Source organism: Zootoca vivipara, chromosome 5 (assembly GCF_965207765.1).
Source record: "Zootoca vivipara chromosome 5, rZooViv2.hap1.1, whole genome shotgun sequence".
Taxonomy (NCBI): domain Eukaryota; kingdom Metazoa; phylum Chordata; class Lepidosauria; order Squamata; family Lacertidae; genus Zootoca; species Zootoca vivipara.
Window position 1 is genome coordinate 47,418,899 of NC_142588.1, and position 17,196 is coordinate 47,436,094.

The window sequence follows — 17,196 nt, forward strand, 5'->3', positions numbered from 1 at the left end:
GCAGAAGGAGGCCAAGCACCACTGCTTCCCCTTTTAATGATGTCTTTTAGTCTTGAAAGGGCATGGAATTGTTTGCTTGGGGGGGGGGCAGATGTCTTCATTGCTAAGACAACAGGGCTGATTCTTCTTAATCCTGGTCAACCCCTGACTGTGCCATATTGTAGATGAGAATACGTATTCAGATGTGCATTCCATTACATTTACAGTAATGTGGAGAGACAGCATTGACATTTGGATCCAGGTTCAGATGAGAGGCTGTGCTGCCAAGGTATGGCAGTTGGCTTGGCAGTGGAGACATTCTCTTCCCATACCAAGCACTGGCTTCATTTGCCCTCAGTGATGGCGCTGTGGGTTAAACCACAGAGTCTAGGGCTTGCTGATCAGAAGGTCGGCGGTTCGAATCCCTGCAATGGGGTGAGCTCCCGTTGCTTGGTCCCAGCTCCTGCCCACCTAGCAGTTCGAAAGCACCTCAAGGTCAAGTAGATAAATAGGAAGCGCTCCAGCGGGAAGGTAAACAGCGTTTCTGTGCGCTGCTCTGGTTCACCAGAAGCAGCTTTGTCATGCTGGCCACATGACCCGGAAGCTGTCTGCGGACAAACGCTGGCTCCCTCGGCCTATAGAGCGAGATGAGCGCCACAACCCCAGAGTCGGACACGACTGGACCTGATGGTCAGGGGCCCCTTTACCTTTACCTTTACCAAGCACTGGCTTCATTTGCCCTCAGTGATGACATCAACTGCTTGCCAAATCCAATTGACTAAATGGTACTGTGAAGTTACTGTATTTCCCAAGTGGCCCTTGATTGGCTTGGATTGCCAGAGAAGGGAAAAAAACCCAGCCAGAAAAATAAAAGGTACTGGAAGAGCATCAGTACTGGGGAAAGAGGATGCAAACTGAATTGCTGCAAACATAGGTGAAGCAGGCATCATTTGTGTGTTGGGATGGTGACCCTGGAAAACCCTGCCCAAACCCTGCCCAAACCCTGCCCAAATCAAGGGTAAAGATTTTGTAGCAGTGTAATTGAAATATCTCATTACCTAGACATTTTCAAACGCCCCCCCCCAAAAAAAACCCAAAATATTTAAGGATGTTCTTAGTTTTGTATCTACAAAGCTCACAATTGTGTAGTTGTAGGGAAGTACTTAATTCCCTTTGAAGATAAATCCTCATTGCCATAGCAGCTTAGTGGATGCTTTGCATTTCTTTCTAATTCTATTCTTGCATGTTGATCTTTCATTTGGAGTAATTAACTTTTCATTTATTTGACATATTTTTGCAAAACTTAATGTATTGCTATGCTTTATTTTAATTTTGCTATGGTTGAATAGACACTCTCAATGTTTGTTCTGTTTGGTTGATTGGTTGGTTTTGCATGCCTGTAGTATAGAAATTTTATGAAATAAATAAAATAAATTTAGCTTGCCTAAGAAAAGGATCCATACTGGCTGTTGCTCTTGAAAAGTGAAATAACACCGCATTCACAATTATTTGTTGCTCAGTTAGACCACAATTATCCTTCCATTTTTATATTGCTTAAACTTGTTTTGCCCTTAGAAGAGCTCAGGCTGCTGTCCTGTGCACATTTTATCCAGGAGGAAGCCTAGCTCCCAAAATAGAACAAAACTTGCTTCTATGTACACAGACTTAAGTTCAGGAAATTCATGAGTGGACTTCAATTTGAATCTGCAGCTTCCTAGTTCATGGCATGTGATCTTAACCACAAATATACAATCTATGTGGTGCAAATAACAATTAGCGTAGGAAAGAGGGATAAACAATGACACTTGGAAGCCTTTAGGGGGAGGGAGGATGGATGGAGATGTGGTAGAGTTGCCCTCTATATAGCTTTTGGCCCTTTGAAGACTGTAGTATTGATTGACTGATGGATTGATTTTAATTTCTATGCCAGTTAGAACTATCTCTAAGTGGTGTACAAAAAAACAAAAGCAACAATAGACGACTGAAACAAAATATTACAAAAATACACAAATTACATATAAAAATGTTATAGTAATACAAAGTTGCTTAAATAAATAAAATTCATTTTCCTTCTGACACACCCTTCTTCTCAGCCTCCAGGTGCTGGGCCAGAGTCCAAACAAGCTCTCAGCTCACCCACAAAAGTCTGAAAGGGGTATATTTAAAAACCGTAACACCAAATTACCAATATCCTGTAACTTTCCCAAAGTTGCATCAATGTGGGCTATTTCTTTTACGTGTTGCAGCTGTCCACATTGCTGCTATATCTGCAATGATTCCTCCTTAATATAAATGTTAAGTGATACAGTGTTAGGGCACATATTCCATTAGCTACTAGGGTCCCAAGGTGTGCAAGATATTGTAGTTAAAAAACTGGCACCCTGAAATGAGCCTGGAAACACATCGCAAGTCACTGCAAATGGGCAAGGACTAGCAGGATGAGCCAGCTGAAATTTCTGAACCATCTTTAAAGGCAGCCTCATTGCAATAATCTAAACAAGGTTACCAGATCATAGCTAGACCACTGATGTCTGTTGTGTTATGCGTTCATCTAAGACTGAGATGGGGAACCCGTGGCTCTCCAGAAATTTCTGAACTCTTAACTCCCATCAGTCCTGGCCAGTTAGGGATGGTAGGGGTTGTAATCCAACAACATCTGAGGGGCCATAGATTCCCCGTCCCTGATGACAGGGATGTTAGGTGGAACATGTGGTATTGCAGACAGGTTCTGGACCCTAACCACAAATATTAGCTGACTACACTTTCAAACAACATTCCCAACTATAGACAAGGATAGTATTCTGGTGGTTTGGTGTTTTATGCTGTTACCCTCGCTAGTTGCGTATGCCTAGAAAGTTCTTGCCTGTCAACAAAATGCAGAACCCCCCTTCACAAAAGAAACCCAGCCTGCTTCACAAGATCCAGATGAAAACATTATGGTTTTCATTGAAAAAATGTTGACATGGTCTTTTGAAAAAAACTACCTTTTCTGTGTTTCAAGTAGGATATATAATGCAGCCACGCCTTTGCAGCTTATTTTTTTGTTGCTGTTGTTGTTACAGCCTACAAGAACATCTTCGGAAAGTATTTATTCTAGGCCTGGATCCAGTATACCTGGCTCACCAGGCCATTCAATCTATGTAAGTATAATTTTGTCTTACCTTTTTATTTATTAATGATACCTTATTGAGAAGTAGCAGTTGGGATTTGTCACCTGTGATATGAGAAGTCCAGAGTTTTCACCAGGCAGGCTTGAAACCTCAGCCAGAAATGCATGCCTTTCAAAGCCTTTGAAATGTTACTTTCCGGGTTGTTGATCCAGTGGTAGGTATTGCTAACAATATGCTTTTAGTAAAAATTTAAACTGACAGATTCCATTCTATTCTTTATTGAATGGCTGAGAAGAAATAAGGCTTGAAGACTTTCTTTACATACATGGGATGTCACACCAAGCTTGTGCGCTGAAATATATAGCAGGAGTAGTTTCCCCCTCATAGAGCAACAATTCCCAGCACTGCTAAGAAGCTATGCTCCCCACAATTCTTTGTGGAGATTTTTAATGTCTGTTGGATGTGCTTTAAACATACAGAGTAGATAGCAATTGACCCATAGATCTGTGATTTTAGGAAATAGCCCGGCATATGCTATGGCAGCTAGTAAAGTTGACAGAGGGCTTTCTGTTCATATCAACTGGGGCACATGCCTAAATCAGGTCAGGACTCCTTATGAACTGCTAGTTTCAAACTACAGAGCACACTTTGGCGTGAAGCCAGCGTATTCAAGTGGGTGGATTCAGAGCCTTCAGCAAATTTGGAAAAGTCAGTTCCTCATTACATTGGATAGCCTCTAATCTGCAGTTCTAGGGAACCTTTATATATTATTCCGATGCACAAGGGAATAATTAAAATGTATTGTCTTAACAGGAGTAGCTTAAAAATGTTCAGACATGAATGCTTGGGCTTCAACAAAACTGGCTTTTAAAAGTTAAAAGACTCATTTCAGTTATGGCTAGAAATTATTCCAAAACAAGTTTGAGGAAGACATAGTAGAATGCACATCTCTTTGTAAGATACTTTTAGCCACTAGCTTTAGTAAGCCTGTGCTATGACAGAAAAAAGTCAAGTAATACAGACAAAAAGAATGAACATTATTTTAACTGATAGCTTCATAAATAGTTACTCCCAAATGAATCTTAAGAATTTGGCACTCTTCTTTCCATTCTATGGTGGTGTAACAATAGCCTCACAACCATCTGAATGTTGTGCGTGCCGTAAGCTCACTGTGTTCATTGGGGCTTACTCCCAGAAAAATATGTAGAGGGTTGCAGCCTAAAGCTGTAATTTTATTCACACTTAGGACCTTTTGAGGTGGGTTCATTTTCAATAGCTGTCATTGATTCAATAATAGTGCATTAATCATGAATTTATACTGTCCATGTATCATTCTGCTTTATTAGTTGTTCTGTGATGCTCCCCCAGTGTTACTGAATTATCGCTGTGTGGAGGAGCACTTGTGAGCTATAGTGCAACAAAAACAGAGCAAGAAATAAACTGGAATATTGGTGGTATGAAAACTTAAGGGTTTCCAGAAGGAAGTTACAGGGTGTGCGTTGATCAGAAGTGAAGTAGGCACAAACATTATTGAAAGCTGATTCATGAAGGCACAATAAAAAGGACATCTGGAGGGGCCCTTACCTGGAAATAAGCCCAACTGAACAAAGCAGGATGTACTTCCTAGAAAGCAGACATAGAACTGTGCTATTAGGCTGCAATCCTAAACATACCTACTATGCTTTGACTACTACTATATTCCAACTTCGTGGAATGAGTGTTGGTCTTTATGCAGCCAAAATGGCACCACCCATGTACAAAGGAGGCAAACTCTCATTTCCGTCCCCGATGCTAAAACAGTGCGTGCCTGAGTCACCCAGTCTACTGCCATAAAAACCTGTTGGAATCAGGGAGTGCACAGCAGGCTTCCTGGCAAAGTTTGCTTGAAGGCGAATGTAGGAGGGGGAGAAGGAGGAAGAAAGAGATTAATGAAAAGACATGAGAATGTAGGGGGCTGGATGTGAGACAGCTTTGGGTGAAAGGTGTTGAGCAATAACACAAAGCAGAAACTGGAACTGGGTGTGTGTGAGGTGAATAAACCCAAAGGGGGTAGGAGAAGATGCAGCTAGGTGTAGGAAGCAGGAGATAGGAGAAGATGGAGGAGGGATGATGAAGTTGGATGCGGAAAGAGGCAGACTGAGGGAGGGAAGAGAGTCTGAGACATGGAGAAATGGCATGACAACTGACAAGGGAGGTTGGAGGGTGAAAGGGCAGGTGTGAAATGGGAGACACAGGAGGAAAAAGGCGCGGAATGACTCCTGGGGGAAGGGAAGTGAGAGGAAGAAATGTGGGGGTTGTGTGGGGCACTAAACTCACCCAACAACCCACACAGCATTTCGTTGGAGGCCTCCACTTGTTGTTGTACTCTTGCAATCAGGATGCATCCTAATGTGTCACGGTGTTTTGTATATTTATGGGGAACATAGATTAAGTGAATTTACAAACAATTATTTATGGAATATAAAAGTTTGGCTTACATTTAAATGGATACTTTAGTGTGCTGAAGTTATCAAGATGCACCATGTGTGAAGAAGGACTTGTAAATCCTGAAATGGGCCTGGTATGCTTAAGATACGCCCATTTCCATGTGGCTTTTATAACAACTTGTGAGACTTCATCATTTTAACCATGTTTGCTGGGCAAAATGAGGACAGACACAAAGTAAATCCTATGGTTACACAGAGCTCACTCTCAAGGGAGATGCAGCAAAACCCAATTCATAGTTGGTTGTAGACACAATTTGTTTTGATCCTTTCTTTTATTAAGGAAGAACATTTATTAGCCAATGTGGAATCATTTTTAGTTAAACACTTAGAAACTGACTTGTGCTGGTTTCTTCTGGGGAAAGGGGATTGTTTTATAATGCTTTATACTTTAGTATTTTGCAAATAAATCATTTTATATATATTTTTTTTTAATGCAGGTTTCTTTGAATTCTCAGGGATGAGTGGGATAGCAACAAATAAAAATCAACCACAACTTTTCTAACAGGATTTTGCCCCTCATCTTCTCAACATCTCCTTGACATAGACATTGGCAGGAGCTGGTTTAATGTATGGCATGTTTTGCTGATAGGAATGCTATATCCAAAATAAGGGTGTTGCTGCCCAAAGGCTACCCACTGAGTTACTGGCAGAGCTGAATTTAGACTTCATAGCAGACTGCGACTGATGTATTGCCAAGTCTAGGCTTTAATGCAAAAAAAAGTCCACCCTGTTGAGAAAGATGCATAAAGCCAAAAGAAAAAAGAGTAGCTTCCGTGAAAAATAATAGACCGGCTATGAGGTTTTTCTTTAAGCCTACTATATAAGCAAAGTCCCTAAATAATGAACTGTATGTTTTTTTAAAAAAAATCAAGTTTGTGTGTTTAATTTATCTTCTGTCTTTGACCTTCAGGCAAAAGTAGACAATGAGATCCTTGATTATAAGGATTTAGCAGCCATTCCCAAAGTCAAGGCCATTTATGACATTGAGCGTCCAGACCTAATTACTTATGAGCCCTTCTACACTTCCGCCTACGAGGAGAGACAGGAAAGGCAGAGTCTTGGAGAGGTAATGAACTGGGGTTCACCTGTTCTCTTATGTGCACTGTTTTTAAAAGCCAGCTTAGCTTCTGCCTGATGTATAAACTTGATGCTCCTCTTGGTGATCTGTGCAAACATTCCACATCTCTCTGGCCTTAAAAAATAATGATGATGGCGTTCTTTGTTTGGCAGCATGAGGGCTCCTGCAACGAGAAAGCATGTGGCTCCTCTTTGTTGCTTACTTTTTTAATTAACGCCTGTAGCTGCAAGGGCCACATTTAGTTTACAGCCCCCTTTTCCTTGTAAAAGCATGGCAGTTACCAAATGCATGTATGAAGCAAGCACAGTGGTTCTATCTAATAGCGTGTGATTTTAAAACACAAGGTGTGCATCAGGAGTTCAGGAGCTTTTGCGGGACCAAAGGGGTACTAATTCAGTAGGAGTGGCACCCTTTTTTTAGTTTAGGGTTGTATTCCAGGAGTGGATAAGTCAAGGCCCAAAGAGTATAAGCTACGCTGAAACACACAGCTCTACTGGCCCTGGAAACAAAGGCATATATTTAATTTAGTAACCCCATTCAGATTTGAGCTTCCAGGATAGCTTAGTTGGTATAGCATGAGACTCTTAATTTCAGAGTGATGGGTTCAAGCCCCACATTGGGCAAAAAAATCTTGCATTACAGGCGGTTGGACTAGATGACCCTAGGCTTGTGGTCTCTTCCAACTCTACAATTGTACGATTCAAGATTTTTGCCTTTGTTTTTTAAATACAGAGTAAATAAGAAAAAAGCTGACTATGCAAAGTCCTGATTATGCAAAGGCAAAAAGAGCTCAGTAATCTCAGTTGCCTATGTGATGCCATAAGCAGGACATGAGCACAGCAGCATTCCAGCAACTGGTATTTGGAGTCATAGCACTTCTGGCAGTGAAGATAGAACATCATGGCTGTTTTATGCTAATACTAGAAAGTGGAATAATACAATCGAGAAGGTACTTGACTAAGAGGGTTTTTTTCTTCCCAGTTCTACCATGCAAAGAGTTGGGTAGCCTTTGGCAAGTGACTTCTTCATCTACATCTTGTATTCACATGTTTCTTTTAAGCATTTTATTTATTCAGTGAAGCAGGACATGCCTCTAAATGTTAGTTTCTGCATTGTGCAGTATAAGTGACAGCAAAGTCCATGTTGACCTTTAGAGTTTGCAGTAAAGGTTAGAGCCAGGTAAAAATGTAGGATCAGTGCTGTTGATCCTCACTGCTATTTAACTTTGTTTGCTTTATCATCATAAACCAAAGAGTTGGTAAGATATTTATGCTATTTATTGGAGTAGCCTTTTATGGATCCTGTCATTGTTGCACTTTATATTTTTCTGTATATTTATATTACTTTATCTTATTGTTTCCTGCTCTGAATTGAAATATTCAATAAAGAGCAGATAATAACAAAAAATATGTATGTGTGTGTGAGAGAGAAAGGCAGAGATAAATATACAGATTATTTTTATTGTGATTATTCAGCTTGATAAGCAAGTAGGGTCTGATCATGAGATCCAATCTGTCTAAATTCAGTAGCCATCTGAAGATAAGGAAATAGAGCTATGCTAGAATAGAGCAGTGTGTGCGTCATTGTCGGGCAGAGAACAGGTAGGAGAGGGAAGAAAGAGCTCAGAAAGTTGTATAGCGCAATTACTAAGGAACTGAGCTGTGAACCAAGAAGTCATGGTTAAAATTGGTCTCTTCCAAAAAATTGCTAAGGTTGCAGTCCCATACACACCTGCCTAAGAGTAAGACCCATTGAACACAAGGGGATTTATCTCTGATTAACAATTATAGGATTGTGCTGTATCCAGTCTTATGTAAGGGACTGTCTCTACTTTTCCTCAATGGAGAAAAACACAGTAATCAAAATCAGCACTAATTTGCCAGATGCAGGAGAGAGAGAGAGAATAGTATTTCCAAATGGAAACTACAATGACTTCAAAAGTGCACAGCAACATCCATATATTAGAATTATAATTAGATCCAAAATGTTCACAAGTGCAAGACTTGCATGTCCGGTTCTTAAGAAACATTATCCTCAATAGCTTCTGCACAGTGGAAAAAATAAAGGTCTATGTAAATACGGTACCTTTGGAGAGGGCAACTTTCCTTATGCATTTCCCTAAAAAGCAGTCTGGTAAATATTTGCAAAGCAAAATCAATAATGAAACATGATGTCAAACTGATGTTAGGTTCTATGTGTGAATAAAAAATATTTACACAGAAAATCTCTCCTCATTTAAGACTACAGTATTCATGTGACTTGACAAGTCACTTCGGCTTTACTCCATTTCCCCCTGCCCCTGCATTAACTGCATTGTTTAATTCTGTGCTGTGATGAGCAACAGCCCTCCAATAATAACTTGCAGACTGAAAATGTATGATCAGAAGTTCAGGGTTCTAAACTGTAGGGAGAAAATGCTCAACAAGTGAAGGGTTGAGAGGAGCATTGTGACGTTGGGGGTGGAGCCAAATGCACATTGCCCCGTCATACATGTAACATGGGAAGGCAACTTAGGTGACAGTACTCAGAACAGAGTGGAATGTACTCACACAGTGCTGTACCTCTTGAAATTCAGTGGTGAACTTTGGGCTTTAGAATTTCAGCGGCATCCCATGTGACGCCAAAATTCACCCCCACTTCACCTTCCGTAACTCATCATTGTTGCAGATTCCCCTGTGGCACCCTCTTGGCTTGGTGCCCAGTGCGGGCGAACTGGTTGCGCTCCCCTAAATCCATTAGGGGTCAATTGGTCAATTACAGTTCTGCATGTAGCCTATGACAGAAGAGCAATATTTGGGTTGCACTAGAGTATGGTCTGAAGCCAAGCAGGTCCAGTCACTGTCTGAATTGGTGACTGGGAACCACACATACATTTCCTTGGATTCCATTATGGAAGGAAGGTTCCCACATGAACAAATAGCAGTCACTCTGGAAGCACCCTGCCTGTATTCAACTTTCTCTGAAATGTGACAACTGTCAGAGGATAGCTGCAACAGCAACAGATCAGCTACAAAACCTGTTCTCTTCTCTTCTAAGCTAGGAAACTGCTTTGCCATCTTCTTTGTCTTTTTCCGTAATGTATGGAATAGAGACCAGAGGCATTGTTGCTGCTAAATTGACAGCTAGGCCAGCCAGGAATATTATTTGTGCACATAAGCATAACTAGTCAGAGCTTTTTTTTCAAGAATTGGATGCACTCACTTAACCTGTCCATTTCTTCCAAGCTACAGCTTGTGTCCTTTCTTTGTTTTGATTCCCCACCCAGTCTTGGACTCCGTAATGAGAGGCTCACTCCTCTCCCCACACACACACCAGTTCTGGCACAAAAGTTAATTTGGATAACAACCCACAATTTAGCATTCAAATCCTTTAAAGCTCTATCTCTTGTAAAGTGTTTGATCGCTGAATTTAATACAGTATTTCAGTCTTTGAACTACTATTGTCAGATCTTATTATGGAAAATGTTTTCACATAGTGCCACCTAGTGGAAACCAACCAATTCATCTTCTTGTTCAGAAATGAATACAGAGGATCTGATTGGTCAATAAAGCAAAAAGTTATTGAAAAATAATGCTGGTAGCGAAAGGTTGGTCTTTGATTGTAGCACATACGCTTTTAGTATAGTTCATACATGTTATGGTTGTATTCGTATTTGCAAACTCCCCACAGCTTCTCTTACACTGTTGTATCTGATGAATGAGAAAAGACAGAGGCTATGGCTGCCTACTGCTTGTATGATTGCTGTGATGCATTTAATCATTGTTCATTTTCCTTCAGGAATGTTGTTTTGGTTGCATTTCTTTCTAAGGACCTCTAGCTATCTTCTGCTTCTGCCTTGCTAATCCTTGATTTCTATGGAGCAATGCCTTTTTGTATAATCTGATTGCTGATTGCATAGAATCACCTACCCAGCAATGGAGCACAGAAAACATTCTTAGTGTGTTTAATGCGTGTCATGATAGTAGATCCTGCTATGAAGCAATGTAAATAGTAACAGTAAATAGTTTTTGGCTTCTTTCTGGTATTAACTTGCATAGTAGTTGTTTTGTGCTAATAGCATGGATATCACATGACTAACATGGTCATAAGCTGGGTTTGAACCAGGAACATACTTAGGTGGATTAATAACTTAACAGTTCTCCTAGTTATTCATTGAGACATCCTTTGGCTCCAGATCTACATTCTCTGGTCTGTTTTTAATGGCCAGGTGAGTTATACCAATCATGGAACTACAGTAGTTCTGTGGCTTCTTAGCTAGAGTTTTTCCTGGAGCTCCATTCCTTCAGAGTTTGTATAACATTATGACTGAGTATTTGTATCCACCATGAGCTAAAATCTTATTAGAGCTCTTTGGAATTCAGTCCTGCCTTGCTTCCCTTTAAAGTAATAATATCACCGTTATTGAAGTCACAATGGATACAGAAAGTGTTGAAGCATCTGAGGCCAGTACCCCGATTTAGAATCATGCCTTTTACACAAACTAGTCCCATAGGCCTCACTTTGTGGGTGCTGTTGCAAGTCACACACATATAATGCACTTTCTGTGCCTGTCCTTATTTTATTTATTTATTAAATCATAAATTTCACTCAGGGAAGCAAACATCAAAACAAAACAAAATAAAAAATAAAAATTAAAGAACAGACAATTGTGCACAACCAAATAATGTCAAGGTTTCTAGGAACAATATATTTCAGCTGTCAAATGCCTAGGTAAACAGGAATGTTTTAAAATGGCAATATGAGCGCCTTTTATCAGTGGAATACCTACTGCAGTGGATACACCTTGTAACAGTGCAACAATATTACTTAGTTTTCTCAGGAAAATGTCTTCTAACCCACAAATTTGGAGGCTAGTTATCTTTCTTTTTTCAATTTATTAGATTTATATTCCACTCTTCCAAAGGAGCCCAGATCATGCTGTCTTCAACATTACATACACTGGGTCTGTCTGAACAATCATATCTTGGCTTAATAAATGGAGATATGAACAAGCCTCTTGGCTACACATGTGATCCCTTTGCTTTAAATATATTTTCCTGTTTCATTCAAACCTGGAAACTACGGTTAACAGTTTCAGAAAAAGACAGGATGGATATTTAGCCAACATCACTTAACATCTTGGCTTGTTCTGACGCTGTTAACCATAGTATCCCAATACAGATTAAACAAGAAGCTATAGTTAATAGTTCATTTGTGCAAAAAACAGAGGACAGCTATACAGCTGCAAATAAAACGTTTTAAGTACAAAATACAATGTGACACTAGATGGCAATGGAAAAATCAATGGATTTTTAAAAACACATTTTCAGAATGGTTTTTATATGTGTATAGATTCCACCAGAATTGGCCAAGAGGCTTGTTACTATCTCAGTTTATTAAGCTGATATATGATAGTATAAATGTGGCTTGAATTTTGGTGTAAAACCCTTCACCACTGTAAAAGCATAGAGAACTAAGACTCAGTAATGAAAACCCAGAAAAAATGGTTTTGTAGACTGCCAGCACTAGAAAAATGGACCAAATGATGTTTTAGGGTCAAGCCCCAGACTATTAATTTACAACTTGAAATTCCACTTTCACTAGACTCCACCTGGGTATTTCCTTTTGCTACCCTGCTGCACCTGAGATTAGTAATTTCTAGGCTTTGCTCTGCATTATGTTCTGATAAAAACTTTTTAGAATTGACAAAAAAGAATGATGAACCCAAACTTTCCTTAACAGACTCAGAGTTCAAGATATGGCAGTTCTCCTGTGCACGATGAAAGTGTAAGTTGAAAGAAAAAGACAGTACTAACTCCACAGAGGTGACTTGGTGGTGGTATAACAACATGCAAAGCTAAAGTTGGCTTGAAAGGAAGTCAGTTTCTTTGATGCCTCACTTGCAGTCATTGAATTATCCTGTGTTTGTCCATAAGGTTGAATAAGAGATTGTTGGACAAATGCTGAATATGTTTGATTTCTACATCGTGGCACATTATTGGAATCTAGCACTTTTATTTCATGGCAGATTCACATGACCCAGCTGGCAAAAGATGATCTGGGATAGCATTGTGATTACTGCATCACTAGATGTACCATGCCACCATGTAACCATGGATACCGGATTGAACAATGGCATAGTTAATATGGGGTTGGATCCAAAAAAGCTCTTCCATATATGAAGTCATCTTCAGTTCAGGGAAGGAATGTTTAATGCTAGAGCAAGCTTATACAACTTGTGACCCACCAAGCTAAAACACAGCCAATAAGCCATGATTTGCGACCAGCCAGATACTTGCACTCCATTCTTTTGCAATACCAGGCAGGTAGGGAACCAAAAGGTTTGTTGAGCCCCTCTTGGCTGGTGGACTGCATTCAGGCTGGTAGGTCACAAATTGTGCAGGCCTAAGTTAGTGCACTGCGTACAAAAAATGAAGCTAAACCCACATATGTTCGTCTGCTTGGCAAAAGGCTGTAGCTTCTCCAAAGCAATAAAGAATGAGAACTGCTACCAACCAGACCCACCTCTAATAGGATTTTCAGAACTCTTACACAAGTGTTTGTGCTACAGAGCTTGTTGCTATTTTTCTTCTTGTCACAGTGCTTTTGGGTGCATCCTTTGGACTCTCTCTCTCTCTCTGTGTGTGTGTGTGTGTGATGCAGGAAGTATATAACAACTTCGCTACAATCCCACACCATCCAAGATATGCTCAAGAACCCATGCGGTACAATAGCTGAAGTGTTGGGCTTGGGTGTGGATTAAAATCCCTGTTCAGCTATGGAGAGTGGCATTAGTTATTATTGCTTAGCCTAGCATACATCATAGAAGGTGACAACTGTGAGGTTAAAATTGGTTATTTGAAAAATGGTGGGATGCAAGCATACGGTACTACATATACTGATCCTACATCCTGGGCCTGAAAGGACACGATTCAGCATATGTCAATGCACCAGTAGGTGCTACTGGAAGGAATTTTTAAATTTTGTTTTGACTATGTCAGACCAACAGAGCTACCTACTTGTAACTACACCTTACAGAAGTTTGCTTTAACATGATATGAGATCCTCAAATAGCAGATGTCAGAGAAAGGATAGATAATTTTTCTACTTTGTTTTCTTTACACAAAATTCTTTTCTTCCTGCATAACAGGTATGGGAAACCTTTGGCTCTCTACATGTTACTGAATTACAACCTCCATCATCACTGGCCATGCTTGCTAGGACTGATGACACTTGTAGTTCAGCAACATTTGGAAGGCCAAAGGTTCCCATTTCTGCTGTAATAAAAACCCCAGAGTTTTATTTGGACAAGGTTTACCAGATGCAGCCAACCTGCCTTCAGTGCCAAGGATCATTTTAAAAAATGGCACCCCCGTGAAAAATGGCACCCCCGTGAAAGTCATCTGAAAACTTGAATGCTTGGTGGCATTCAAAACCCTGAGCCAATGAGATACTTAATATAGGGGTCGCCATTGTGAAAGCTTTCTGTCCAACTATGGTAGCTGTCAAATTAATCACACTTGTGATTGCCTTCTTTGCAGGTAGTGTTATAATGTCTACCAGAGGAGTCATTTGTTATAGGTTGCTCTTGTAGAATATTTGATTAAATTAAGCGTATGTGGAGGTTGCTTGAAACTCTAGCAGTTTCCTAAATCTGGATATGAGTAGGCAGTGTGATAGAAGAATCTTTGGGAGTCTCTAATCAACTTTTTCATATTGTCACCTTGATAACGGAGCCGGTTACCTGAAAGACCACCTGTTCCTCTATGAACCTGTAAGATCACTTAGATCAGCACTCTACTGGATATCATAGAGGGGATAAACTGAAAACAGGCATTTTCTGCTGTTTCCCCTGCACATTGACATGCCCTTCTCTTTGCCCTACATGAAGCATCACAGCAATTTCCCTCAATTGTCTTGTTAAAGGCATACCATACTTTTTTTGGCAAGCTTCCCCTAATCAATCAACTCAGGCCCTGTACCAATGGATTTCTGTTTCTATGATGTAGTTTTATTGTTTTTATGCTGATTTGCATTGTTTGTACACAACTTTGAGGGTTTCTTTGAATATTAAGTGGTTCAGAAATATTTTTAAATAAATAACACACCTGAAACGACTACCGTGTTTCTCATATTATAAGACATGTCTTATATTTATTTTTTCCTCAAAAAAACACAATATGGCTTATTTTCAAGGGATGTCTTATTTTTTTCCTTCTCCTCCTGCCGCGGCCGGCATTGCTGCTGCACCTATCACTATGTCTTATTTTCGGGGTATGTCTTATATTCCTTGAATGCTTAAAAATCCTGCTATGGCTTATTTTATGGGTATGTCTTAAAATATGAGAAACAGGGTACTAATGGATTTGTGACACATTGGGAGTAATCCTCTATCTATAATTTCCTTTCTTCCATGTCTTGCAGTCTCCAAGGACACTCTCTCCAACTCCATCTGCAGAGGTAAGTTGGATGGAAGCTGTGCTCTGCATTGTACAATGATGATAATAATATGACTACTATTAAACAGTATTATTGCTTGTTGTGTGCTGCCTTCTTCTAAGCTGCCATTCTGTGACTATGCAGTCCACTGTGCTGAATGCAATTCAGCAGCAAAATGCCAAACCTGAAGCGTACTTAACCTGAAGCGAACTTTCTCATTGAAAGTAATGGAAAGTGAATTAATCTGTTCCAGACAGGTCTGCGAAGTACTTAACTTGAAAGTACTTGAAGCATACTTAACCCGAGGTATGACTGTATCTTGACCATTATAACTCTGAATATTATAATATATATGTAAAATATTTTCTTACCTCAGGGATATCAGGATCTTCGGGATCGGATGATACACCGGTCTACCAGCCAGGGGTCCATTGGTTCTCCTGTGTACAGTCGTCACAGCTACACTCCCACAATGTCACGTTCACCACAACATTTTCACAGACCTGGTAAGGCCCAATGTAGGCAAGTGGCCAAGCCACAGAATCTTAGCTTATTTACATAATAAAATTGCATAGAAAAGGAATCTGCCACTTTAGTATTACATGACTTCTTGCATACGGTTCAGTTTCCTCCCCCTTCCTTTTCACTTTTTCATATTTTTAATCAAGCTGCCTAGAATCTATGCCAATTAGAGAAAAGCACATGATTTCCTGGAGTCCTGTTGTCAGGGAGAATGTTTGAGTCTTAGGGTAAAGCTATTACTATTGGGAAATTAAATTGCTTGCTTATCCTTTCTTTTATAAGTAGCAAGTAATGTTGAATATCATGCTATAGGGACCTTTTTAATGAGTCCTTGGTTTCAGACTGTGGAATACTCCTGATAATCAAACCTCGCAGTCCACATGACCTCTGCTTTGATGTTGAAATGGAAGGCCATCTTTAAAAACAGGAAAATTCTGTATTTAAAAATCTTAGTGTGAAGACAGACATAAAAAAAGTTTTAAAAGTTAAATGCAAATTCCACAGCCCTTCCTTCCTTCCTTCCTTCCTTCCTTCCTTCCTTCCTTCCTTCCTTCCTTCCTTCCTTCCTTCCTTCCTTCCTTCCTTCCTGCTTTCACATCTGAAATGTCCACTGTACACACTAGTGAATCAAATGCTGGCTCAGTTGTTAGGCTTGCCTCCCCATTTATGTCTTCCTTTTAAAAACAACAACATTTGTTGCCTTCTTAATTATTTTAAAGAAAACTCAAGTTCATAAAACGTAAATCTCTTCTGAGTGTTTGAGGCAGGAAGAGATTTCTTGGTGACATCACAGGGGCCAGCCCTGTGAATAGCTAAATATAGCCTCAAACTGGCAGAATTGTTCTTTTCAGAGCTTTGTTCTGCTAAGGAAAGCTAACTATCAACTGGTAACTGTGAATATCTTTGCAGGGTACCGTAGCACCCACTGCTCTTAAAATGTTGTGCCTGCATTCACCCCTAGTTAGCCATTAAGGCCTACAAATTGCAAACCAGTTCATCTGTTTAAGTTGCATGCACAAAACAGTGAAATTTCTACTTCAGAGATGTGCATTAAGCTGTATTTTTCTTTGAAGTCTTGCATTTAAAACATACCTCCCTAAATTAAACTGCTCATGGGTAGAATTGTGAGCAAAATCTGGGAATTAAAATTGGTTAACCTTACTCTGGAAACAGTTTGGAACCCCAAAACTAGGGTTTGGGATTCAGGTTAGGGAGAATTGCATAGCTACCTTATCCAAAAGCAGGTGAAGCAAATGTCTAGATCAGGCACCCCCAAACTGCGGCCCTCCAGATGTTTTGGCCTACAACTCCCATGATCCGTAGCTAATAGGACCAGTGGTCGGGGAAAATGGGAATTGTAGTCCAAAACACCTGGAGGGCCGAAGTTTGGGGATGCCTGGTCTAGATGCATGTTTTTCACAAAGGAACTTATTAGTATCAAGTTTGAGTGCTTTCATATGATGATGGTAAGCTTAAAATGGTTGATTTGCTGAAGAGGTTTTTCAATTAAAAGGCACAAATGAAATTTGGTTTATCATATAGCACTGACAACAAGATGATGATGAATTCTTCAAGATATACATGGTTGAGCCAATTGAATCTA

The 17,196-nt window shown here is 39.9% G+C and overlaps 1 protein-coding gene across 16 annotated transcripts in view; it reads left to right on the top strand.

The window, feature by feature from the left end:
- The window catches only part of ABLIM1 (actin binding LIM protein 1), a 194,392-nt gene that overhangs the window by 143,340 nt on the left and 33,856 nt on the right, over positions 1-17,196 (top strand). For 11 of the 16 annotated variants that reach the window (XM_060274770.2, XM_088670544.1, XM_088670535.1 and 8 more), the window contains 5 exons: positions 3,042-3,119; positions 6,486-6,641; positions 12,375-12,419; positions 15,057-15,092; positions 15,448-15,577. In XM_060274770.2, the coding sequence (XP_060130753.2) occupies positions 3,042-3,119; positions 6,486-6,641; positions 12,375-12,419; positions 15,057-15,092; positions 15,448-15,577 (445 nt within the window). The remainder of the gene's footprint in view (positions 1-3,041; positions 3,120-6,485; positions 6,642-12,374; positions 12,420-15,056; positions 15,093-15,447; positions 15,578-17,196) is intronic. The other 5 variants (XM_088670542.1, XM_088670540.1, XM_088670545.1 and 2 more) reach the window with 1 other exon arrangement.